The sequence below is a fragment of the Ovis aries genome, chromosome 21 (genome assembly GCF_016772045.2).
Source record: "Ovis aries strain OAR_USU_Benz2616 breed Rambouillet chromosome 21, ARS-UI_Ramb_v3.0, whole genome shotgun sequence".
Lineage (NCBI taxonomy): Eukaryota > Metazoa > Chordata > Mammalia > Artiodactyla > Bovidae > Ovis > Ovis aries.
The window spans coordinates 1070245-1098235 of NC_056074.1; the positions used below are offsets into that span (position 1 = coordinate 1070245).

General features: G+C 39.6%; 1 protein-coding gene across 1 annotated transcript in view; it reads right to left on the minus strand.

Moving 5' to 3' along the window:
- The window catches only part of DEUP1 (deuterosome assembly protein 1), a 128245-nt gene that overhangs the window by 70768 nt on the left and 29486 nt on the right, over positions 1-27991 (minus strand). Inside the window, 6 exon segments of the mRNA XM_012101573.4 lie at positions 360-505; positions 12311-12553; positions 14520-14633; positions 21223-21332; positions 21335-21356; positions 27473-27568. Of these exon segments, the coding sequence (XP_011956963.2) occupies positions 360-505; positions 12311-12553; positions 14520-14633; positions 21223-21332; positions 21335-21356; positions 27473-27568 (731 nt within the window).

The window sequence follows — 27991 nt, forward strand, 5'->3', positions numbered from 1 at the left end:
AACATAAAAACATTTGAAAAACATGTAGTAAATCTTATTTATAAACACTGATAATTAAATATTAGCTCTATACTATTATTCATACAATATTCTGAAGAATAAAAGTTCTAAGAAAGTCTTTGACTTCATAAGTATCCATAATATCAGAACATGCTATAATATTCCAGGTAAGTAAAAACATTGATTTTGAAGATAAAATAATCACTACTTTTATTTTTAATATCTAATATTACCTAATAATTAATAGCATAATAACACAAAACAGACTTTTAATTTCAATTTCACACATAAAACTCTCAAAATATTTAAGCATAATGTTTTGAACAGTTCTTCTCAGGTTGCTGAATATAACAATATACCTTTTCTTGTTTTCCTGAGTACTTTGGGACTCTCCTAGTTTTAACAGTTCTCTGTGCAACTGCAATCGTTCCATTTCTATGATTCTCAAGAGATCATCACGTGACTGTAACTCGCTTTTCACTTCTGAGAGTCCTGCTTCCATGGCCTAAATAAAAACATCAAAAATTTTCAGTGCTCACATTTGGATATCATGATGTATGCAATACATTTTAAAATATTTAATATCTATGAAGCATCCTAATTTCAAATGACCTGATACCTAGTCCTTTGCTGGCTCAGTCTTACAGAATTTCATTCATTTATTCAACAAATATTTACTGAGCTCTTAATTCTGCTCAGCGCTGAGGATACAGACACAGCATCTGTCCTCATGAGCTCATAGTCTAGTGATAAAGAATCATCCACATATGTCCATACTATATGTAAGAGGGAAACATAAAAGCATGAGTACCAATGCATAAAATTTGGATTAATGCAAATAGTTGTGAATGGCCAAGAAAAACCTAATTTCAAACCTGGCCAACAATGTGAATTATAAACTGTGGTCTATGGTTCCATTATTGCCCAACAGTAGCCCAACTTAAGCTGGTAACTAGAAACACCAGCAATCCTGTGAGCCCCGTGTTTTATTTGGATAATAGCAGAGGCTTGAGCAACTTTAGAAGCTGTTGGGAAGGATCCAGCTGGGATGGAGAAGGGTTAATACTGATGGTGTCATGGTGGGTGAGAAGGTGGGTGAGGTGGGTCCCAAAGCACAAGTGAAAGAACCGCCGAAAGGAAAAGAGTCCTGCTGCCCTTTCAGCAGGAAAGAAGGAAGGAAGATGGAAAGGAGACAACGCCTTGGGAAGGGGGGGGTTAGGAGAGGGGCTATCTGTTGGCTTGTATTTCCTTCTGAAAGACAAAGGCAATGCCAGTGGAAGGAGAGGTGGAAGTGGGTTTGGGAAAGGAACTTCTGAGAGTGAGGAAGCTTCGAGATGGTCTGCAGTGAATCAGTCATCAAATCCATTGCCGTTTTTCTGTTCAGTTCAGTGGTTCAGTCGTGTCGGACTCTTTGCGACCCCATGAATCGCAGAACGCCAGGCCTCCCTGTCCATCACCAACTCCTGGAGTTTACTCAAACTCATGTCCATCGAGTCAGTGATGCCATCCAGCCATCTCATCCTCTGTCCTCCCCTTCTCCTCCTGCCCCCAATCCCTCCCAGCATCAGAGTCTTCTCCAATGAGTCAACTCTTCACATGAGGTAGCCAAAGTACTGGAGTTTCAGCTTTAGCATCATTCCTTCCAAAGAACACCCAGGACCGATTTCCTTTAGAATGGACTGGTTGGATCTCCTTGCAGTCTAGGGGACTCTCAAGAGTCTTCTCCAGCACCACAGTTGAAAAGCATCAATTCTTCGGCGCTCAGCTTTCTTCACAGTCCAACTCTCACATCCATACATGACCACTGGAAAAACCATAGCCTTGACTAAATGGACCTTAGTCAGCAAAGTAATGTCTCTGCTTTTCAATATGCTACCTAGGTTGGTCATAACTTTTCTTTCAAGGAGTAAGCATCTTTTAATTTCATGGCTGCAATCACCATCTGCAGTGATTTTAGAGCCTCCCCAAAATAAAGTCTGACACTGTTTCCACTGTTTCCCATCTATTTCCCATGAAGTGATGGGACCAGATGCCATGATCTTCGTTTTCTGAATGTTGAGCTTTAAGCCAACTTTTTCACTCTCCTCTTTCACTTTCATCAAGAGGCTCTTTAGTTCCTCTTCACTTTCTGCCATAAGGGTGGTGTCATCTGCATCTCTAAGGTTATTGATATTTCTCCCAGCAATCTTGATTCCAGCTTGTGATTCTTCCAGCCCAGCGTTTCTCATGATGTACTCTGCATATAAGTTAAATAAGCAGGGTGACAATATACAGCCTTGACGTACTCCTTTTCCTGTTTGGAATCAGTCTGTAGTTCCATGTCCAGTTCTAACTGTTGCCTCCTGACTTGCATATAGGTTTCTCAAGGGCCAGGTCAGGTGGTCTGGTATTCCCACTTCTTGAAGAATTTTCCACAGTTTATTGTGATCCACACAGTCAAAGGCTTTGGCATAGTCAATAAAGCAGAAATAGATGTTTTTCTGGAACTCTCTTGCTTTTTCCATGATCCAGAGAATGTTGGCAATTTGATTTCTGGTTCCTCTGCTTTTTCTTAAACCGGCTTGAACATCTGGAAGTTCACGGTTCACATACTGCTGAAGCCTGGCTTGGAGAATTTTGAGCATTACTTTACTAGCGTGTGAGATGAGTACAACTGTGTGGTAGTTTGAGCATTTTTGGCATTGCCTTTCTTTGGGATTGGAATGAAAACTGACCTTTTCCAGTCCTGTGGCCACTGCTGAGTTTTCCAAATATGCTGGCATATTGAGTGTAGCACTTTCACAGCATCATCTTTCAGGATCTGAAACAGCTGTACTGGAATTCCATCACCTCCACTAGCTCTGTCCGTAGTGATGCTTTCTAATGCCATTTGACTTCACATTCCAGGATGTCTGGCTCCAGGTGAGTGATCATACCATCATGATTATCTTGGTTGTGAAGATCTTTTTGTACAGTTCTTCTGTGTATTCTTGCCATCTCTTCTTAATATATTCTGCTTCTATTAAGTCCATACCATTTCTGTCCTTTATCGAGCCCATCTTTGCATGAAATGTTTCCTTGTTATCTCTAATTTTCTTGAAGAGACCTCTAGCCTTTCCCATTCTGTTGTTTTCCTCATTTCTTTGCACTGATTGCTGAGGAAGACTTTCTTATCTCTCCTTGCTGTTCTTTGGAACTCTGCATTCAGATGCTTATATCTTTCCTTTTCTCCTTTGCTTTTCACTTCTCTTCTTTTCACAGCTATTTGTAAGCCTTCCCCACACAGCCATTTTGCTTTTCTGCATTTCTTTTCCATGGGGATGGTCTTGATCCCTGTCTCCTGTACAATGTCACGAACCTCTGTCCATAGTCCATCAGGCACTCTATCATATCTAGATATGATATGATAAATCTATTTTTCACTTCCAGTGTATAATCATAAGGGATTTGATTTAGGTCATACCTGAAGGGTCTAGTGGGTTTCCTTACTTTCTTCAATATAAGTCTGAATTTGGCAGTAAGGATTTCATGATCTGAGCCACGGTCAGCTCTGGTCTTGTTTTTGCTGACTCCATCTCTGGCTGCAAAGAATATAATCAATCTGATTTCGGTGTTGACCATCTGGTAATGGTCAACAATTGTAAAAATTTCCATTTTTACAGATGAGCAAATTGAGGTCCAGGCTTGGCCCAAAGTTACATAGCTCATAAGTGGCCGATTCTGCAATGGAAAAATCCAAATCTTTTGTCTCAAAAATAATTGTTTCATGAAAAATAAGTAAAACAGACCTGTAGCTTATTGGTAAAGATGGGGGCAGGGCTGCTTTTTGGGCACTGCTAATAAAGATGCTTACTCCTTTGAAGGAAAGTTAGGACCAATCTAGACAGCATATTGAAAAAGCAGAGACATTAGTTTGTCAACAAAGGTCTGTCTAGTCAAGGCTATGGTTTTTCCAGTGGTCATGTATGGATGTGAGAGCTGGACTATAAAGAAAGCTGAGCATCAAAGAATTGATGCTTTTGAACTGTGGTGTCGGAGAAGACTCTTGAGAGTCCCTTGGACTGCAAGGAGATCCAACCAGTCCATTCTAAAGGAGATCAGTCTTGGGTGTTCATTGGAAGGACTGATGCTGAAGCTTAAACTCCAATACTTTGGCCCCCTGGTGTTAAGAACTGACTCATTTGAAAAGACCCTGATGCTGGGAAAGATTGAGGGCAGGAGGAGAAGGGGACGACAGAGGATGAGATGGTTGGATGGCATCACCGACTCAATGGACATGGGTCTGAGTGGACCCCAGGAGTTGGTGATGGACAGGGAGGTGGCGATGGACAGGGAGGCCTGGTGTGCTGTGGTTCATTCAGTCACAAAAAGTCGGAAACGACTGAGCAACTGAACTGAACTGAATAAAGACCATTAAAACATTATTGATATCTTCAAAAGGTCATTTTTAATAATTCTTTATACATCAATAACAGATTCTTTCAAATATAACCCATATATCATAATATTCACCCACTTAAAGTGTATAGTTCATTGGATTTGAGCATATTCACAAAGTTGTGCAAGTATCATCACAATTTAATTCCAGATTATTTTCATCACAAACGCATTAGCAACCACGCCTCATTTTCCCTTCCTTCTCACCCCCAGAAACCACTAATGTATGTTTTGTCTCTGTGGAATTACCTATTCTGCACAATTTAGACAAATAAAATCATACAATATGCGGCCTTTTCGTGACTGGTTTCTTTCTCTTGATATAATGCTTTCAAGGTTCATCCATGTTGTAGCATGTAAAGTACTTCATTCCTTTTACTGGCTAATAATTCTTAACTGTATAGATATACCATTTTGTTTGTTCATAAGCTGATAGACATTTGGATGTTTCATCTTTTTACTATTATGAATAATGCTGTTATGAAATTCATGTATAAGCTTTCATGTGGATATATGTTTTCTTATTCTTATTCAAAATTTCACAGCTTAGAATTATAATTGTCTAGACAGTATAGGACATATGAGGTCCCATATAAATATTTTTTTAAAACCAAAGTCTTAAATATAATATATTGTTTTCCAGGAGACCTAGAGATATTCCTAGCCCCAGATATTCCTAGCTGATCTGGAAATAAGTAGGAAAATATATTCAAATAGATGATTTAATAAACTTCCTGTCTCAAACAGTGCAGATTTTTCAGATGAGATACAATTCCAAAATAAACAAAAGAAATATGAAATAAGAGATAAACAAATAGAAAAATAAACTTTAGGCCTTAGGAAGCATCACTACGAACAAAGCCTGTGGAGGTGATGGAATTTCAGTTGAGCTATTTCAAATCCTGAAAGATGATGCCGTGAAAGTGCTGTACTCAATATGCCAGCAAATTTGGAAAACTCAGCAGTGGCCACAGGACTGGAAAAGGTCAGTTTTCATTCCAATCCCAAAGAAAGGCAACATCAAAGAATGCTCAAACTACCACACAATTGTACTCATCTCACACGCTAGTAAAGTAATGCTCAAAATTCTCCAAGTCAGACCTCAGCCATGGTTATTTAACCATGAACTTCCTGATGTTCAAGCTGGTTTGAGAAAAGGCTGAGGAACCAGAGATCAAATTGCCAATATCCGCTGGATCATCAAAAAGCAAGAGAGTTCCAGAAAAACATCTATTTCTTCATTATTGACTATGCCAAAGCCTTGACTGTGTGGATCACAATAAACTGGAAAATTCTTCAAGAGATGGGAATATCAGACCATCTGACCTGCCTCCTGAGAAACCTGTATGCAGGTCAGGAAGCAACAGTTAGAACTGAACATGGAACAACAGACTGGTTCCAAATAGGAAAAAGAGTACGTCAAGGCTGTATATTGTCACCGGCTTATTTAACTTATATGCAGAGTACATCATGAGAAACGCCGGGCTGGAAGAAGCACAAGCTGGAATCAAGATTGCCGGGAGAAATATCAATAACCTCAGATATGCAGATGACACCACCCTTATGGCAGAAAGTGAGGAAGAACTAAAGAGCCTGTTGATGAAAGTGAAACAGGAGAGTGAAAAAGTTGGCTTAAAGCTCAACATTCAGAAAACGAAGATCATGGCATCTGGTCCCATCACTTCATGACAAATAGATAGGGAAACAGCGGAAACAGTGACAGACTTTATTTTGGGGGGCTCCTAAATCACTGCAGATGGTGATTGCAGCCATGAAATTAAAAGACGCTTACTCCTTGGAAGGAAAGTTATGACCAACCTAGACAGCATATTCAAAGCAGAGACATTACTTTGCCAACAAAGGTCCATCTAGTCAAGGCTATGGTTTTTCCAGTGGTCATGTATGGACAAGAGTGCTGGACTATAAAGAAAGCTGAGCACCGAAAAATTGATGCTTTTGAACTGTGGTGTTGGAGAAGACTCTTGAGAGTCCCTTGGACTGCAAGGAGATCCAATCAGTCCATCCTAAGGGAGATCAATCCTGGGTGTTCATTGGAAGGACTGATGTTGAAGCTGAAACTCCAGTACTTTGGCCACCTGACACGAAGAGCTGACTCATTTGAAAAGACCCTGATGTTGGGAAAGATTGAGGACAGGAGGAGAAGGGGACGAAGGAGGGATCAGATTGTTGGATGGTAACACTGACTCAGTGGATATGGGTTTGGGTGGACTCCGGGAGTTGGTTATGGACAGGGAGGCCTGGCGTGCTGTGGTTCATGGGGTCACAAAGAGTTGTACACGACTGAGCAACTGAACTGAACTGAACTGAAATAAACTTTATGTGGATGTCATGCATTACTTTACCCAAATTAAGAAGATATTCTCTGGGCTTCCTGCATTGCAAATTTGCCACCAGGGAGCAATCGAACATGAAACTGCATGTAGAGGAGTGGGCCTGCCTTCCTTGGGGAAGAGGGGTCACAAGAGGGTTCTAACTCCAGACCAGCAAAATGCAGTATCACCATGGGTGAGAACTGTGAAAAATTCTGTAAAATCTGATAATAATGGAGTCTATTTATGTACTGTCATTAGACAATAATACCTAAAAGCATGACATTTGGAGATATCATTAAGGGATAAAAGGCTTATTTGTGATCCAGCGACACAGATAAGAGAAGTTAAAACTGAAACTTACAATAAATAATGATTTGACACGTTTTTCTAACATGTAGGAATATATGAAAGTTTTTAATTGACAGCCTTATGTAAATTTACTATACAGTATAAGAAAAGAAGCTTTACTGATATTGATAAATTGAATTGCTTTCTTGACTTACGTACTATCCCTTTGAATTTAAAGTCAATAGTACAGGGTTGACACAAGAATTGGGGATTTCACTTAGATGTAGTTTTAAAATTTGCATGCTTTTGTATAAAAAGTCAAATCAGTTATTTGCCAATGTGGATGCAAATATTCAGGAAAATGATTATTTGGTACTTGATTCAGTTATTGGAACACTGTCAAGTTTATTTGGGACAACTTCTGTGTGTATGCAAGTCTAAAATTTTAACTGTAAATTTTATAAAGTCTAAATACAGATCAGGTGTTCCCAGTGATAGTTAATATCCAAATTGAGATGGGCTGCATGTGTAACATATACACTGGATTTTGAAGCCTAATTATTAAAAGAAATGTAAAATACCTCATTAAATTTTTTTGACATTGATTGTATGTTGAAATGATAACACTTTGGATATGTGTTGTGCTGAATAAAATTTATTACTATTATCTATTAATTTTACCCATTTCTTATGATGTTTTTTAATATGGTTACTAGTAAAGTTTAAATTACATTTGTGTCTTATATTTCTATAGGACTGTGTGGCTCTAATACCTTAATGACACATTAACGAGCAAACAAAAACAGGTCATATTTTTTGGCATACCTATTAGAAAAATACAGAACAATTTATTTCTGCCATTGACTACCAAAGGGAAATATTGCACACTTTCAAAATGTGAGTGTAGTGCAACACAGAAAATCAACATATGTAATGGAATAGATGCGTCTGCTGACACGTTTCAAGGTTGTAGAAAGACAAGTGAGAAGATGTGATTCTGTGAAAATTCAGATGCCGCTGGCATTAAAGTGTGCTGTAAACAAAAGAGAATTTCATATTCAATAAGTGACAGTAATTCAGGCTGAGACGGTGTCTTTTTAAACGCATGTGCAAGACGTGGAGCACTAACATATGGCAGTTTTGCAAAAAGAGACGAGAAACTTGTTTCTAAAAACACGCACTGGTTATAGTGATCATTCACCTCTAATTATTCCCATTTGGTAAAACATAATTTTTGTAAAACAAGTTTAAGGCCCATCTGTTTAGTTACAAAATTTTTAGACATCTTGAAGGTTTTGAAGCAAATTATTTCTCAAAAGTCCTTTCATTAGAACTATAACACTTTTTTATGTGTGAAACTTAATCCGAATAATTTGAATTGTTTTTTTTTAAACAAGTGAATTCCTTGTAAAGTATAAAATGGAGATGTTTAAATTTACTAATGCTCCTAGACCCAAGGATAAATAAATTAGTTTTTACATGAACAAAAATCTGCAAAACTAATTTTGGGAAACTTTCTCATAGAAATTAGTGGATTATAAATAAATAAATCCCAGTCACAGTAAAATTTATCATTAACTCTGGAAAACATCACAAATACACTTAGAGAATTACTGGTGAAGTCTATGAGAAAAATAACATTTTAAAATTTAAAGCAAGGTTTCTCAGCCCAGCAAAATTTACAGTTTGGTCTGTATAATTCTTTGTTGTGGTGTTTATCTTGTGCATTGTGAGACTGTTTAGATGTTTAGCAGCAACCCAGACCTCTACCCACTAAATGCCAATAACACCCCTCTTCTCTGTAGTGATAACCAAAAATGTATTCAAGCATTGCCAATTATCACTGGGGAAGCAAAATCACTTCAGTAGAGGATCACTGATTTAAAGGAACATCAGCTTCCCTGGTGGCTCATGGCTGAGATGGTTAAGAATCTTCCTGCAATGCAGGAGACCTGGGTTCGATCCCTGGGTCAGGAAGATCCCCAGGAGAAGGGAATGGCAACCCACTCCAGTATTCTTGCCTGGAGAATCCCATGGACAGAGAGCCTGGCAGGCTCCAGTCCATGGGATTTCAAAGAGGCAAACACGACTGAGCAACTAACACTTTTCTTTCAGAACAGTTAGGCAATTAAGATAGTTATATTTATAAACTTTAGTATAAGTATCAATCAAAATATTTTATAATTATATTGACTTCTATGAGTAGTTGGGTTTTTATTTTGTTGGTATATATTTAGAAATGTTAATAAATTAAATACATTAATAAATATTTATAAGGAAAAGTCAAAGCGGGTGACATGGACTTTCATTTTTTTTAAAATTTTATTGTTGGAATATAATTGGCTTATAATGCTGTTAGTCTCTGCTGTATAACAATGTGAATCAGCTATATGTATACATAGAGCCCCTCCCTCTTGAGCCTCTCTCCCAACCACCCCCATCCCATCCGTCCAGATCATCACAGCACCGAGCTGAGCTCCCTGAGCTACACAGCAGCTTCCCACCAGCTGTTTATCTTATACGTGGTACTGTATATACGGCAACATGCCTCTCCCAGTTTGTCCCACCCTCCCTTTCCCCTGCAGGGTCCAGGAGTTCGTTCTCTACATCTGTGTCTCTATTCCTGCTAACATGGACCTTCCTTAGCCCAGACTACAGAGCCTTCTCAGGAGTACAGGTAAGCCCCCCACTCCAACCCTGCAAGTCTGTAAAGATCTTGGGTGAGGGATGAGTCATGGGTTAGAAGGGTCAGTCAATATGACAGTCGTGCTGAAGGATGGATGCCATGGCCTTGGCCATCAGGAGGGTCACGTCCTCTGCCTCCCGGTGGTGTGCTCACTGTCAGGCTGCACTTCCTCACTTGTGCACAGGAGCACGAGTGTGACAGGCTGAGCAGCACAGGCTCACGGTGCTTATGCAGAGAGAGCAGGGGTTGTGATCTGGACCGGGAATGTTAATTTATTAATGCTTCTCAATGCACACACTTCCTCCATTTGCAGCCTTCTTTAACAAGATTCTTCAGTGTACTTCTTGGAAAAGTATAAAAGATGAAGTTCTGAGAAGGAGGAAAGTGGGGCTGATGAAGGAAAGCATTACAGAGAAAGTCAGTCACGCTGCCATGAAAGGGGAACAGAGCCTCCTCCTAGAATAGTGGGTAAGAATAGGGATTACTATTCCACATGTGAGCCAAGAGCCAAAAGCCGAATCTGCATCTATAAAAGACAATGTTCTTGGGCTGTGATAAGTCCAAAAAGAACTCTTTTAGGGGAGATTAAAAGGAATTAATGTTCTTAAAGAATCAGGATCTCACTAAAAGGTAGAACCAAGCTTCATAACTAGAGCTATGGAAGAAATATGTTTCAGGCAAACCAATGAAAACAGAACAAAATAGGTTGGAGTAGAAAACAGATTCCTAGGGACCAGAGCCAAAAAGACCTCAACAAGGGGCAGAGAGAAGTCCTCAGTCTGAGCAGGATAACCTGAAACAAGGGGAGAATATTCAGGTAATACCCAGAAAAACAATTTCATTTATCGACTGTGTCCCTGGTGCAGGATCCAACCAGTACAAAGACAGCTGCTGCTGCTGCTGCTAAGTCACTTCAGTCATGTCCAACTCTGTGCGACCCCATAGACGGCAGCCCATCAGGCTCCCCCATCCCTGGGATTCTCAAGGCAAGAACACTGGAGTGGGTTGCCATTTCCTCCTCCAGTGCATGAAAGTGAAAAGTAAAAGTGAAGTCGCTCAGTCATGTCTGACTCCTAGCGACCTCATGGACTATAGCCCACAGGCTCCTCCATTCATGGGATTTTCCAGGCAAGAGTACTAAAGTGGGGTGCCACTGCCTTCTCTGACAAAGACAGCTACAAAGATGTAAATTTAAGTTGCCTTTAACGCAGGGCCAGAGGTGTGACCAGTGGCTCCTATCCCCGGGGATGAAGGGGAAGCAGGCCCCGAGGTGAAGGGAAGCCCGTGAGAACTGCATGAACCGCAAACCCAGCTCTGCCGGCACTGCGGGGCTGACGGGGAGCTGAACACCAGACGAGCCCTAGACCAGCAGAGGAGGTGCTCGTCTCATTCACCTTCTAGAGAAGCCAGAGAAAACAGCATCAGTGTCTTTTCTGTTTCTAGAAACTGTGTGAGTTCCTCAGCATTTAGTATTTGTGGTTTAGCTTGGCTTGCTTGTTCACATCTTTCTCCCGTGCATTAGAATAACACCCCCTCCTCCAATGGAGCTGGAGTTAGGGGTGGGGAGCTGCTCTGAGAAATGCCGCAGGGCAGGAGAAGCTGGGAGTCTGTGTTCTGACAGAAGATGGATGTAGAGAAAGAAGGGCAAGGATGAGGCCCAGGTGTCATCTCACAGAGTGTCATCTCACAGCGCGGCAGGAGGAGGGAGGCAGCTGACCCAACACTGAGAAATGGCCCTGGAAGAAGAGCCTGAGGCGGAGTATCTTAGAGAAGCGCTCAGGTGGTGACCTGGGGCCGAGATCACCACCTGGGGAGGAAGAGAGACTCGGAAATGGGCTGACACCGAGGAATCAGTAGAAAGAGGCTGAAGATTTGCAGGAGGGAGGTCTGATGGAGACAGGGAGAGAAAACCATTGAACGTCTCAAGTGACTGGGACAGCCATGAATATCAAGTACACACTTAGGCAAGAAGTTGGTGATGAAGAATTTTAACGAATGCTACATAATCTTCTTAGTGGTTCCAACAGAGAGACCAAAAAAAAAAAAAAGAAAGAAATATATTTGAGTTTAAAAAATTAATCCTTGGAAAAACCATTGATCATATCTATTAATATGGAGTCACCTAAAAAAACAAAACTCTGGGCTACTATTTGGTAAACCATTATGATAAACCTAACAGTGATAAATCACAGGGAACAATCTGCATGCCTTTCACCGAGGTGATTAGAGGGTCAAACCCTTATGGTTTCCTGAGAGTCAGAGGCACAAGGGTCAGAGAGCGAACACTGGGTTCAGAGGGTGGGCAGTGGCTAAAGAGCCACGGCGTTTAGGAACAGAGGTCTGTGAGAGATCCCTGTCCCACTGCGCATCACTACTGCATTGCTGAAGATCCCAAGAGCACCTAACGGGGCACAGTACTCACAGGATCACTAAATTCACTCATCAAGTAGGAATTACTTATTAAGAGGAAATGTGAACTGAATTTACATGTGTAATAAAAAAATTAGCTTTCTAATCCATATACCTGTTGAATCATCATTTGTATAACTCAACGGCAGTATCAGTTGAAAAATAAATAAATCTTTACCTGGCACTGTCTTTGGTACATTTTCAGTTCTTGTAAGAGCTTCTGATTTTCATCTTGTAACTTATTCCTGCTTAGCGCTATTTCACTCACAGCTGACTTTAATTTTTCAATAATGAATTCATCTCTTTCACTGGTTTCACAAGTGGAATCCGGTTCACATACAAGCCGCGGAATTTCAGGGCTGCTGTCTTCTATGCTCTGTTTCTTACCATTTAGCTGAGTGTGGTAACTTTGTGCCTGTTTCTGAGAAATTTGAAACCTCTGTCAGTGAAGTGGGGAATATCTAAGCTTATATATAAAGTTCAAGAGTGACAGAAAAAATTTGGAAAAAATCTTTAAATATATTATTAATGAAGCTCTGTCCTTCATAATTCAGACTTCTATTTATTCTAAAACCTCAATTTCAGATGGCATAAAGAGAAGTCATATTTCTATAATCTCAGAGCAAAGATGCAGAGTAGGGTAGAGGGCTTTGAGTAGGAAATGCTTATTCAGCAAAAAATAAAATACAGAAGATATGAAAAAGGGGAAAAAAGTATGGATTTAATTATGTAATAGTTGAAAATGTCTCTATGACCAAAAATAAACAAACAAATCTGGATTGTAGAAAAAAGGTGTCAACACATATAACAACACATGTAATTCCCAAAGCACAAAAACTTCTACACATCATAAGAAAAAGACAAAGATCAGAAAAGAAAAGTGGGCAAAGTTTGTGCACAGGCAATTCACAGAACAGGAAATGAAAAAGGCTAAGAAACACATGAAGAGATGCTCGACCTCACATGCAGCCAGAGAAACATAAAGCAAATCAAGCCAACATAACTATCAGCGTCTCAAGTCAGAAAAATCAAAAGACTGATATTCCATGTTGGCAAGGCAAGAATAGTCTTTGACTGTTCATGAAATGTAAATTGCTATAATTTTTTTTATAAAACATTTGATAATATTTAGGCGTGCTGCGATGCATGGGGTCGCAAATAGTCGGACACGACTGAGCGACTGAACTGAACTGAGGCCTCCCTGTCCATCACCAACTCCCGGAGTTCACTCAGATTCATGTCCATCGAGTCAGTGATGCCATCCAGCCATCTCATCCTCGGTCGTCCCCTTCTCCTCCTGCCCCCAATCCCTCCCAGCATCAGAGTCTTTTCCAATGAGTCAACTCTTGGCATGAGGTGGCCAAAGTACTGGAGTTTCAGCTTCAGCATCATTCCTTCCAAAGAAATCCCAGGGCTGATCTTCAGAATGGACTGGTTGGATCTCCTTGCAGTCCAAGGGACTCTCAAGAGTCTTCTCCAACACTACAGTTCAAAAGCATCAATTCTTTGGCACTCAGTTTTCTTCACAGTCCAACTCTCACATCCATACATGACCATTGGAAAAAACATAGCCTTGACTAGACGAATCTTTGTTGGCAAAGTAATGTCTCTGCTTTTCACTATGCTGTCTAGGTTGGTCATAACTTTCCTTTCAGGGAGTAAGCATCTTTTAATTTAGTGGCTGCAATCACCATCTGCAGTGATTTTGGCTTACTGGCGTGAATAAACTTTCCAGCTCCCTAGGTAAGCTTCCGGCTCCATACCACCCGCATCAGCCCCAGGCGCCCTCCATCCAGCCGGCCCACTCCACCATTCCGCAAACTCGCCTTCTGCTCTCATGCCTCAGTGACTTTGCTCTTGTTATTTCCACTACCCTGAATACATTCTCTCCTGTCTCAAAATACCTCCCTTCTCAAGGTCCACGCTCCGTTCCACCCCTGCTGGAGGATGTTTTCTGACTATCTCAGTTCAGATTTTTCTCTTATTCCTGTTACCTCTAAAAGGATTTGAATTCTTTCCATTTACTTGCCATTAATTATTTGTCGACCTGTACCTTTATTATCTCTGTGTCTAGACTGTAAAGTACTAGGGGGCAGGGACCAAGCCTTCTTTAAATTAAATGACTTGCCCACAGGCATGCAAAACATGCTGTATAATGACATAATAACAATGGAGACTTTCAATAGCACCACCTTCTGGGACATAAAAAGTCATTAAGGATATTTCATGCACCTGTGACTCTACCTAGGGTTGGACCTACTCTGGTTATTTCCCGTTGCTTGGTATTTCTATCTGCAGAAAGGTTACATGCTGAATGGTGAAAAGACTAACAGTGTTTAACCTCTAATTTATTCTAATTTAGTATTAGACAGTATTAGAAAACGTACCTGAAATTGATTACACTTCTCAGATAATATTTTTTGTTGAGCATCTAAAGAAACCAGATGAGTCTGATACAGTATCTCTTGCTTGTCCCATTCTCTTGACTTTGCTCTAAATTCCTTTAATAGAGAAAGAAATAGAAGCTAAAAAATGATTCATTTTAAAACACAACAAATAAGACCTTTCATTTGCACCTTTGTTCTGAGAAAAAAGTATGGAACTTAATCTGCATTTTTTAAAAAAATAAGGATTTTGTTAAATTTTTTCTTGTAACAAATACTTGTTACTAATAATGGAGTTTCAAACAATTCTTTGCATCAACCATTACTTCCTTTTATTTCCTAAGCTGACACCAGAAGGTTTTTTTTCCTTTCTTTATACTCAGTCAACAAACCTGCTACCTTGTGTGTGAGGGGTGGGGCTTGGGCTAATTCAGTGACTTTGTCCGCTGTGGCTTTCAGGGGAAGCTAAGAGCAATCCGTTCTCAAGAATGGAGGCACCGTCTCAGGCCTCCCTTCATTTCAGTTCAGTTGCTCAGTCGTGTCCGACTCTTTGTAACCCTGTGAACCACAGCACGCCAGGCCTCCCTGTCCATCACCAACTCCTGCAGTCCACCCAAACCCACGTCCATTAAGTTGGTGATGTCATCCAACCATCTCATCCTCTGTCATCCCCTTCTCCTCCTGCCCTCAAACGTTCCCAACATCAGGGTCTTTTCAAATGAGTCAGCTATTCACATCAGGTGGCCAAAGTACTGGAGTTTCAGCTTCAGCATCAGTCCTTCCAATGAATATTCAGGACTGATATCCTTTAGAATGGACTGGTTGGATCTCCTTGCAGTCCAAGGGACTCTCAAGAGTCTTCTCCAACACCACAGTTCAAAACCATCAATTCTTCAGCACTCAGCTTTCTTTATAGTCCAACTCTCACATCCGTACGTGACCACTGGAAAAACCATAGCCTTGATTAGACGACCTTTGTTGGCAAAGTAATGTCTCTGCTTTTTCAATATGCTGTCTAGGTTGGTCATAACTTTTCTTCCAAGGAGTAAGCGTCTTTTAATTTCATAGCTGCAATCACCATCTGCAGTGATTTAGGAGCCCCCCAAAATAAAGTCTGTCACTGTTTCCAACTGATTCCTCCATCTATTTGCCATGAAGTGATGGGACTGGATGCCATGATCTTTGTTTTCTGAATGTTGAGCTTTAAGCCAACTTTTTCACTCTCCTCTTTCACTTTCATCAACAGGCTCTTTAGTTCTTCCTCACTTTCTGCCATAAGGGTGGTGTCATATGCATATCTGAGGTTATTGATATTTCTCCCGGCAATCTTGATTCCAACCTGTGCTTCTTCCAGCCCAGCGTTTCTCATGATGTACTCTGCATATAAGTTAAATAAGCAGGCTGACAATATATAGCCTTGACGTACTCCTTTTCCTATTTGGAACCAGTCTGTTGTCCCATGTCCAGTTCTAACTGTTGCTTCCTGACCTGCATACAGGTTTCTCAAGAGGCAGGTCAGGTGGTCTGGTATTTCCATCTCTTGAAGAATTTTCCACAGTTTATTATGATCCACACAATCAAAGATTTTGGCATAGTCACTAAAGCAGAAATAGATGTTTTTCTGGAACTCTCTTGCTTTTGCCATGATCCAGCAGATGTTGGCAATTTGATCTCTGGTTCCTCTGCCTTTTCTAAAACCAGCTTGAACATCTGGAAGCTCACAGTTCATGTATTGCTGAAGCCTGGCTTGGATAATTATAAGCATTACTTAGGCGGCACCAACTGGGCTGAGCTGGGAAAGAAGTGACACTCAGTTCTTCATGCTTTTGCTCAAGTTGTGTCTTCATGGAGAAAGATTATCTGTTCACAGATTTACAAGACAAAGGGATGTGGCTTTGGGGACCCTGAAGAAAACTTCACAGCTTCAGGCTTCCCTGGTGGCTCAGCTGGTAAAGAATCAGCCTGCAGTGTGGGAGACGTGGGTTCAGTCCCTGGGTTGGGAAGATCCCCTGGAGAAGGGAACGGCTATCCACTCCAGGATTCTTGTCTGGTGAATTCCATGGACTGTATGGTCCATGGGGTTGCAAAGAGTTGGACACGACTGAGCAACTTTCACTTTCTCTGTTTTGCCTACGGCTGGCCATTATATCTTCTCTTTCTGTCCAGGCTGTAAGCAACTGAAGACTAAATACTACAGATATCACTACTTTTGTATAGCTCACAGTGGCTGACAAAGTGCCAGGCACCACTTACATTTTTTGAATGTACAAAGAAAAGCACAGTATTAGTATTGCCAGAAATGTAAACATTTCTCACTAAATTTTGCAAAGAAAATAACACAGCTGGAAAAAAACTCTATAGCTACTGAGTCCATATGAGATATTACTGAATATAGATACATGGCATGAACATATTGATGCTTCCAATCATCAATTCAGTAGCATTAAGCATCTAGTGTCCAGCAGGTACTGTGGAAAGAGGAGGATTTAAAAATAATACATGTTTAAAAGAAACAAATTTTTGAAAGGAAAAAAAAAAAAAAAAAAAAAGGACCGAGGGCTTCCCAGGTGGCTCAGTGGTAGAGAATCTGCCTGCTGATACAGGAGACCCAGGAGATGCAGGTTTGATCCCTAGGTCAGGAAGATTCCCTGGAGGAGGGCGCTGGCAACCTACTCCAGTAGTCTTGCCTGGAGAATCCCATGGAGAGAGGAGCCGGGAGGGCTACAGTCCCTGGGGTCACAAAGAGTCAGACACGACTGAGCACACATGCACATAATCAAGCAGGGAAATGTACCGGCACAGTATTAGTACAATAACAGTGCTACAAAAAAGTCATTCAGACGATGCTACCATTACCTCAGCCATTTCCAATAATACATCAAATTGGAAAATAGTTCACTTGAACTATTTTGAGAGATTGGTGGTATTTCAAAGACGGCTGAAATGACTGGATTGGCTATGCAGGAAAATAAATAGACTAATAGAGAGAATGAAAGCTATATCTTGTTTAAAATGAGAATATGGCATTTCACATTTTTTACAGAGTAATGATTTTAAAGAATTTTAGGGGAAATCTTCATTTTATAAATCCACAAGCTCCCAAATAATCACTGAGGGAAGACTTCAGTACTAAATTAGTAGGCTTTTATAATAATTAGAAGTGACCTGAAATTGAGTGGTGATAATAAAGTTGGAAACAAAGATCATGGCATCTGGTCCCATCACTTCATGGGAAATAGATGGGGAAACAGCGGAAACAGTGTCAGACTTTATTTTTTGGGCTCCAAAATCACTGCAGATGGTGACTGCAGCCATGAAATTGAAAGACGCTCACTCCTTGGAAGAAAAGCTATGACCAACCTAGATAGCATATTCAAAAGCAGAGACATTACTTTGCCAACAAAGGTCTGTCTAGTCAAGGCTATGGTTTTTCCATTGGTCATGTATGGATGTGAGAGTTGGACTATAAAGAAAGCTGAGTGCTGAAGAATTGATGCTTTTGAACTGTGGTGTTGGAGAAAACTCTTAAGAGTCCCTTGGACTGCAAGGAGATCCAACCAGTCCATTCTGAAGGAGATTAGCCCTGGGATTTCTTTGGAGGGAATGATGCTGAAGCTGAAACTCCAGTACTTCAGCCACCTCATATGAAGAGTTGACTCATTGGAAAAGACTCTAATGTTGGGAGGGGTTGGGGGCAGGAGAAGGGGACGACAGAGGATGAGATGGCTGGATGGCATCACTGACTTGATGGACGTGAATCTGAGTGAACTCCAGGAGTTGGTGATGGACAGGGAGGCCTGGCGTGCTGTGATTCATGGGGTCGCAAATAGTTGGACATGACTGAGCAACTGAACTGAAAGGAACTGAATAAAGTTGGAGAAATATAGATAGACTCTGTTTTAAATGTGTAATAATACCCTGATAAATAGACTATATGTATTAAGATAAATGGAGACAGTTCATTTAAAGTAACTAACTTTGATTCTGACATTTGACAGTTTTAAATAAGGTACATGAAAACAAGGTCTTCAGAAATAGTGACAATTTTACAAAACTAATTTAAAAAATAGGTTAACATTTCAAATCAATACAAGGTGGATTATCAGTTCAGTTCAGTTCAGTTGCTCAGTCGTGTCATTGAGAGTAGATCAGAGGCATTAAAATCAGTTTATAGCAGAAGTCACATTGTTTAGTCCCTCTTCTAAATCTTGAAAGGTAGGATGAACATTTCTTTAGTGATTACTACAGGTCAGGGACTCTATGAACCTTCATTTGTAAGATAGTTTTAACTTTTTCTTATGAAAATTTTCTTACTTATATAAAAGCAGATAGGAAAACAAACTCCCATGTACCCTTCACCCAGTTTAACTCCTGTCAAATCAGACCATTTGTATCTTATCTCTGCCTTTTCACTGAAGTATTTTAAGGCAACTTTCAGACCTCATGTGTTTTTACCCCAGATGCTTCAGAGAGCATCTAAACGCACATACACAAACATATTTTCCTCTTCCATAACCACAATGTCACTTATAAGATAATCTTAGCCCCCATTTATTGGTGAAAAATGTAATCTCCGTGAGGTCATCAGCTTGTCCAAAGGTCACAGGGCAAATAAGAGAGACAGTCAGGCCCTATTTTAAGTTGTAAACTGTCAAGTTCTTTCACTGGAGCAAGCTGTTTCCCACTGTTCAAACACTGTATCAGTGTATTAAATGTTTGTCCCAAAGGAGAAACATGTTTAGATGTAGGCTAAAACTAGAACAGTCCATCTCCTACACATTAATTTTTCAGCTGCCTCTAAACAAAGACAGGTACATGAAGTGTTTCCTTTATGATATAGATGAAACTATATTGACATATTATGCTTAAACAATTTTTGTATAAATACAAATATATCACATATTTGCTACTAATTTTCCCTATAATTTCAGAGGTACGTTTTACATATTTAGATCTCTAAATGTAAAATGTGCACACTGAACAATTTATATGAAAGTAGTTCTCCCACTAATCCCCATGAGAAGTCAATCAAATGAAGAGTCAGTGATTTAACAGCATTTTCAGTGAAAGCCTATGTACATTATATCACAATCTTTGGGCATTTTCTGTGAGACCAGAATATTCTAAAAATCAGTCTAGTTACACCATTGCAAGAGGCAGGAAGTTATACACAGGGCATTTTCCTAGAGGGTCATCCTTACTTAGTGGTAGTAATTTTATATTTTAAAAAATGTATGTTCCTTATGTAGTACAATATAAAATTTACAGGAATTTAAAAACTAAAACCAAACAGTTTCAACAAAATTCTTGCAATAGGCTAGTTTTAGGGCTGTGGTTCCAGTTTTTTTTTTTTTTTTTTTTTTCCTGCTCTGAAAAATATTTTGGAGGAAAAGTTTGAGAAGGGCTGTCAATTGAAGAGTTAGATGACAAAGATAAAGAAGTATAAAACAGGACAATGGCAGTTAGGAGGAAGACAGAGATAAGAGGCATTAGATACAGAAAAGGGGCAAATCTGGGCTGGAATAGGAGTAAGAAAGGAACAGATCAAAGATTCCTAAGAGGTTTCTACCTGGGTGATTGAGACGCACAGTCAGTGAAGTCAAAGTTGCTCAGTCGTGTCCGACTCTGCAGGCCCATGGAATTCTCCAGGCCAAAATACTGGAGTGGGTGGCTCTTCCCTTCTCCAGGGGATCTTCCCAACCCAGGGACTGAACCCAGGTCTCCTGCATTGCAGGTTGATTCTTTACCATCTGAGCCACCAGGGAGTCCAAGAGTATTGGAGTGGATAGCCTATCCCTTCTCCAGTGGATCTTCCTGACCCAGGAACTGACCTGGGGTCTCCTGCACTGCAGGCAGATTCTTTACCAGCTGAGCTATCAGGGACATAGAGAGCCATTAACTATGAACAAAGCAGAAAAAACTGAAATCACTGGCTGGCTGTGGGGAGAAACCATTGTTTAGGGCTTGAGAACAGTAGAGGGGGAAAAATGAGTGGAATAACATGATAGGGGTCAATTTGAGGTCAATTAGAAAACAATAATTGAGCCACAGTGGGAATTTAGCTAAGGTTAGAAAAGGAACCCACAGCAGACTCTATCTGCTGTTACGTGGCCAGTAGCAGGAATGCACAAGGGCACAAGGAGGAAAAATAGCGTATTTATTTTTTCCAAGGTTAGAAAGTTAAGGGGATTGAAATAAGTGTTTCTATGACATGGTTAACCTTTTCAGGGACTGAGATTTTAGGAGTTCTGGGTGACACAGGGTCACTGTATTGGAGTGAACTACCTCTTTAAAGAAAAGATCCTGAAACTTCAAGCTGTGTTCTGAAAATTGCTACGAGTCCTCATCAGGACTTAAGTACCTATAGTTAAATAGCCATTAAAAGATTTATTAGACACTCACTTTAACTGACCCCAGGGATGTCCTTCAATTTCACTCAACAGCTGCAGTTTCTTTGAACAATTTTTGCTCTCCAAAACGCTGATATGTATAAAAGATGTATAAATCAAAGTGATGTTTTAATTCACTAAGTGCCTGAAGGAAGGTGCACTAAGAAAATATCTTCAATGGAAAGCAGGTTGCTAATGGTGCTTTGTTACCACAGTGGTACACGCCACTGTGCATTCTGGAGACAAATAGCCCTCAACAACAACGACAAAAACCAATCTTAATATATACAGGGATAAACTAAGACAATAGAGCTTACCTCTAATTTCTGGTTCAAATTGTTCAGTTCAAGGGGCATTTCTTCTCTGAGGTGTGGTACTTCTTTTCGTCGAAATTTATTTTGTTTCATCTGGTGTAATCTCAGTTTTCAAAGCTATTAGTTAGTTTGGAAAACTGTAAATAATAGAGAATGCTAACATTTTACTATTGGTTATTTCTAACTTGATTTCATGATAGTTCTCTTGCATACCTCTTTCAAAATTTAAGTCATGATTAGGAAATGAAGTAAAGCTTAAATGTTCCAATTAGAGAAGATAGAACCAGTTATTAAAACTAAATTGTTGAAGCTGAACACAATTCAGCTTTCAAGTAAATTTGGAACTTCATTGACTGCACAGTTTAACAACAGTTCACTTGATAAAATGTTTTGTTCAGTTTTATCTTAACCATATATAGAAAAGCTCACAATTTAAAACAACCAAGTTTTTTTTCTTACTTTTATTTAGTGCCATCTTGTGTTCACAATTTTAATTTCAGTAACTCAATCTATAAAATGACCAGCTTACACTCCTTTTAAGGAAATGGAGGACTTAACAGAAAAAATACAAACATACTTATGTTGATGTAAGTTTAAATAAAATTAAATATAAAGCTTGATATAATCTTTCTCTTATTAGTAATTCTTGTTACAACTTAGACTGTAATTTTTTCTCTTGTTCTGCCTGCAAATAATAGATTAAAATCAGCATGGTCTGTCAACATCTGTTAGGAAATTTCTAAATAACTTTACAAAATGTGTTTTTCTTTTTTCTTTTGAAATAAGTACAAGAAGCTGCAAAGATATTACAGAGAGATTCTGGGTTCTCTCTACCCAGTTTCCCCCAATATTTACATCTTATTGAATTTTGTACAGTGTCAGACTCAGGAAATTGATGTCAGTACAGTATGTGATCAATGTATCAATAGTTCACTCCTTTGTATTGCTCAGTATTATACCATGGTATAGATGTAACCACAGTTTGTTTGACCATTCACATATTGAGATATTTTTGGTTGTTTCCAGTTTTTCACTATTACAAAGAAAGCTATGAACAATTGTGTCTGTTTTACATCTGACAGTAATGTAGTCATTTCTGCTTCCTTTTTCTTTCTCACACAGTTTTTAAAATTGAGATATAATTCACCTACCATAAAATCTAGAGTATTACTTTATTGGTTTTTAGGATATTCAGTTGGGTAACCATCACACTATCTAATTTCAGAATACTTTCATCGTCTCCAAAAGAAACCCTGTATGTATTAACAGTGACTACACATCTCAGAGCTTAACGAGTCTGCCTGGAATGCAGGAGACCCAGGTTCAATCCCTGGGTCAGGAAGATCCCCTGGAGAAGGAAATGGCAACCCACTCCAGTACTCTTGCCTGGAGAATCCCATGGAGGGAGGAGCGTGGTAGGTTATAGTCCATGGGGTCGCAAAGAGTCGGACACAACTGAGCGACTTCACTTTCACACAGTTCCTCCTTCTTCAAGGCCCTAGTAACAACTAATCTCTGTTTCTATAGATTTACCTATTCTGATCATTTCATATAATGGAATCATACAATATGCAATCCTTCGTGTCTGGTTTCCTAAAAGCATAATGCTTTTAAGGTTCATCCATGCTGTAGCTTGGATCAATATTTCATTCCTTTTAATGGCGGAACAATACTTCATTGCATGGATATACCATGCTTTGTTTATTCATTCATCAGTTGATGGACATGTAGATTGTTTCCACTTTTTCAGTATTATGGGGAAATGCTGCTATGAACATTTGTGTAGAAGATTTTGTATGGATGTAGGTTTTTATTTCTCTTGGTTATATATACCTAGGAGTAGAATAGCTGAAACTAGAAACTGAAGTGTAGAAACTCTAAGTTTAACTTTTTAATGAACTGCCAGACAGTTTTCCAAAGTGGCTGCACCATGTTCCCCTTTTCAGTGGTGATGTATAGGGCTCCAGTTTCTCCATATCCTTACCAATGCTTGCTTTTAGCCATCATTTGACTATAGCAATTAGCAGGTGTGAAGGGATATCTCATTATGGTTTTGATTTGCATTTCCCTAATGACTAATGACGTTTAGCACTTTTTCACATGCTTATTTCGCCATTTATACATCTCCTTTGGAGAAATGCCTATTTATACCTATGCCCATTTTAAAACTTGGTTATTTGTCTTTTTACTATTGACTACTAACAGTTTTTTTTTTAATTCTAGATATGAGTACCTTATTAAATATATGATTTTCAAATGTTTTCTCCCACTTTGTGAGTTGTCTTTTTGTTGTTGTTTTTGGTGTGTTTTGAAGCACAACGGTTGTTAAAATTTTGATGAAATCAAGTTTATCTGATTTTTCTTGTACTTTTAGTACTAAATCTAAGAAACTGTCCCTAATCCAAAACCATGAGGATTTACTCCTATGTTTTCTTCTAAGAGTTTTACAGATCTAGTTTTTACATTTAGGTCTTTGATTCATTTTGTGTTATTTTTTGTCTATGGTTTAGGTAAGGGCCCAATCTAGTTCTTTTTCGTGTGGATATCCAATTGTCCTGTCACTGTTTGTTGAAAAGACTATTCCTTTTCCACTGAATTAGTTTTGGACTACTTCTGCTTTCTTTTGATTAGTATTTGCAGGGTATATTTTGTATTTTTTTCTATCTTTTTACTTTCAACTTACATACGGAGTTATATCTGAAGTGAGTTCCTAGAACAAAGCACACAGTTGAGTGATATATCTTTTATTTACTCCGCAAATCTCTCTTAACTAGGATATTTAGACCATCTTCATTTAATGTAATTATCGTTACATTAGCGTTTAAGCCTGACTCTGTTTCATGTTTGTTGCCTCGTTGTTGGTTTATCTGTTTTAGCTTTCCGATCTTCCTCTGGGTTCTTTGAACATTTTTTAGAATGCCATTTTGATGTATCTATAGTATTTTTGAATGTATTTATTTGTTTAGCTTTTTTTAGTTATTGCTCTAGGTATAAGATTATACATACATAGCTTATTACAGTCTCCTGGTATTGACATTTTACCAGTTCAAGTGAAGTTTAGAATCTTAGTTCTCTTTGCCAAGACCCATTTCTGACATCTCTATCTTAATTATTTTCTCAGTATACATTAAGAACCACTTTATCATTATAATTTTTGCTTCAGTTGTAAAAAAATTTAGAAAACTCAAGAGAAGTAAAATCTACTGCATTTATCCATGCTTTCATTTTTCCAATTTTTTCTTATCATTTCCTTTTTACCAAGGAGAAATTTCTTCAGCTATTCTTTTAGGGTAGATCTATTGGTAACCAAACCTCTTTGTCATTGTCCAGTCGCTAAGTCATACCCGACTCTTGGCGACTCCATGGACTGCAGCATGCCAGGCTTCCTTGTCTTTCACTATCTCCTTGAGTTTGCTCAAACTCATGTCCATTGAGTCAGTGATGTCATCCAACCATCTCAGCCTCTGTTGCCCCCTTCTCCTCTTGCCCACAGTCTTTCCCAGCATCAGCGTCTTCTCCAATGAGTCAGCTCTTTGCATCAGGTGGCCAAAGTATTGGAGCTTCAGCTGCAGTATCAGTCCTTCCAATGAATATTCAGGGTTAATTTCCTTTAGGATGGATTGGTCGGAATTCCTTGCAGTCCAAGGGACTTACAAGAGTCTTCTCCAACACCACAGTTCAAAAGCATCAATTCTTCAGTGCTCAGCTTTCTTTGTAGTCCAACTTTCACATTCATACATGACTACTGGAAAAACCATAGCCTTGACTAGACAGACCTTTGTTGGTAAAGTAATGTTTCTGCTTTTCAACGTGCTATCTAGGTTGTCTTGGTTGCTTTTTAACATGCTGTCAGATTGGGTAATTTCTATAGTGCTCTGTTCAAGTTCACTCATTGTGTGTGTCTTCTGTCCTCTCTGTTCTGCTTTTGAACCCATCTATTGAATTTTTTAGTTTGGTTATTGTATTTTTAAGTTATAAAATTCCTAGCTGCTTGTTCTTTATAGTTTTGTTTGCTAAAACATTCTAATTTAATTTGTTTCAAGCATGTTTGTAATGGCTCATTGAAGCATTTTTTTAACAGCTACTTTAAACTCCTTGTCAGGTAATTCTAACATCTATATCAACTCATTGTTGGTGTTTCTTAATTGACTTTTCTCATTCAAGTTGAGATCTTCCTTGTTTTCGCTATGATGAGTGAGTTTTTTTTTAAATTGAAACCACTTTTGGGTATTGTGATGCAACTCCAGAGTTTATAGAAGTCCTGTGTTAGCAGTCCTCTTCTGACAATGCTCCAGCAGGGAAATGTGCAATGGCGCCTCATTGCTGCCTTGCGGTAGTGAAAGTCTACGTCTTCACTTGGCCTCAGCTGGTAACTGGGAGGAGGTCGGTGTTCCTCGTTACTGCTGAGCGGGAGTGGGAGCTCAGGACCCGCACATCTTCCACGGGCACCACGCTGAGCGAAGGGGCACAGATGCCACATGACTGCTTCTCGCATGGCCTTCAACGGTACTGTGGTGAGGGAAGGAGCCCAGTTACCACAGAGGCGCTGAATGTCCAGACCCTTCTTAGGCTTCCCCAGACGCCACTGCAGAGAGAAGGATGCACACCACCACAGAGGCAGAGGGAAGTCCAGGTTCTGCTACGGCCGCCCTGACACCACAGGCTGCGTTTCCACTCAGTCTGCTCTGACTCCCTGGAGGCTGGGGCCTGGACTACCTCATTACAGAAGGCAAGGGCGGAGCCGAGGCTGTCTACTGGGTCTCTGCTGGTGAAGTGGGTTTGCAGCTATGGTCCTTTTCTGTGCCCTTTGGCTACAGTCAGCAGTTATTATCAAAAAGCGTTTAATCTTAGTCGGCTATCTTTCTTCAGGTCTTTCAGTTGCAAGGAAGAGGCTTTCTTCCTCTTTTGGTTTGTTTGTGCCCACTGGAGAGTCAGGCCTGCTGGCTTCTCTGTTATCCAGTCTACGATATAAGAGGCAAAAAGAAATTCCAGGAACTCAACACCATGTTTGCCTTGGGACCCAGGGTCCTAGTTGGTCTGTCTTTCCTCTCCACTTCTCAGTCTTATGCTGTTTTATAAATAACGTCCAGGATTTCTAGTTGCATTTAGCAGGAGGAATAGGGGAAAGTACATTGACTCCACCTTTCCAGAAGAATAAATCTCAAATGCATATAATATAATTATAGTTTTATAATTTTAGAAGGAAAAGAAAACACACCATTTTTAAAAAGGAAGCAATTTCAAAAGAAAGTTTTGCCAGAGTTTTTTAAGGCAAAATGTGATAAAACATATCCTTAAGGTATTTTAGGAAAATAATGTTGTGAAGAGAATGAATAAATGAATAATTTCAAAGAAGGAAGCAGTAGAGTAAACTAGCAGCAACAAAAGCACATTTGCCACAAGGTATCATTTTCTGGTTAGAAAAAATGACATCAGTTCAGTTCAGTTCATTTCAGTTGCTCAGTCATAGCCAACTCTTTGCGCCCCCATGAATCCCAGCACGCCAGGCCTCCCTGTCCATCATCAACTCCCAGAGTTCACTCAAACTCACGTCCATTGAGTCGGTGATGCCATCCAGCCATCTCATCCTCTGTCGTCCCCTTCTCCTCCTACCCTCAATCCCTCCCAGCATCAGAGTCTTTTCTAATTAGTCAGCTCTTCACATGAGGTGGCCAAAGTACTGGAGTTTCAGCCTCAGCATCAGTCCTTCCAAAGAACACCCAGGACTGATCTCCTTTAGAATGGACTGGTTGGATCTCCTTGCAGTCCAAGGGAGTCTCAAGAGTCTTCTCCAACACCACAGTTCAAAAGCATCAATTCTTTGGTGCTCAGCTTTCTTCACAGTCCAACTCTCACATCCATACATGACCAATGGAAAAACCATAGCCTTGACTAGACAGATCTTTGTTGGCAAAGTAATGTCTCTGCTTTTCAATATGCTATCTAGGTTGGTTATAACTTTCCTTCCAAGGAGTAAGCATCTTTTATTTTCATGGCTGCAATCACCATCTGCAGTGATTTTGGAGCCCCCAAAAATAAAGTCTGACACTGTTTCCACTGTTTCCCCATCTATTTCCCATGAAGTGATGGGACCAGATGACATGATCTTCGTTTTCTGAATGTTGAGCTTTAGGCGAACTTTTTCACTCTCCTCTTTCACTTTCATCAAGAGGCTCTTTAACAAAATTAACACAATTTTATAGGTCAAAACACATATCAAAACATGATATTAAATTGTAATGAGTTTCCTTACTTGAGCTTTCAGGGTTTGTAGTTGTCCTTCATAATTTTGAGTCATTGCTAAGTTACATTTTTCCAAACTGTCCAACTTCTGTCGAAGTAACCCCACCTGCATTAAGAATAAAATTTAATTTTTCTAAATTTTGCCTGACAAAATCTTAGAATAGTTATTAATAATTAAATTCACAAAAACCAGATGCTGCTAGGGCTATTCCACTGGGTACACTTTAGGACAGTATGGTATGGATGTTGAGCCTTCTTACTGGCACATTAAAGCAAGATTTAAAATCTATTTCGCATTGTCTTTTTGGGAGAGTTATGTCATCACTCTTGGCAGAACCCCTGCCAACACATTTCAGCCTTTATTTTAGGCTCTGCTGCCTTCAACGGGAGCTCTGTTTTAGTGGTGTTATGGAATAATTGTTACCTTTTTTTAAAAATAAAAACTAACAAATTGAAAAGAAAAATAGGACTTCCCTGGTGGTGCGGCGGGTAAGAATCCACCAGCCAATGCAGGGAACATGGGTTCGAC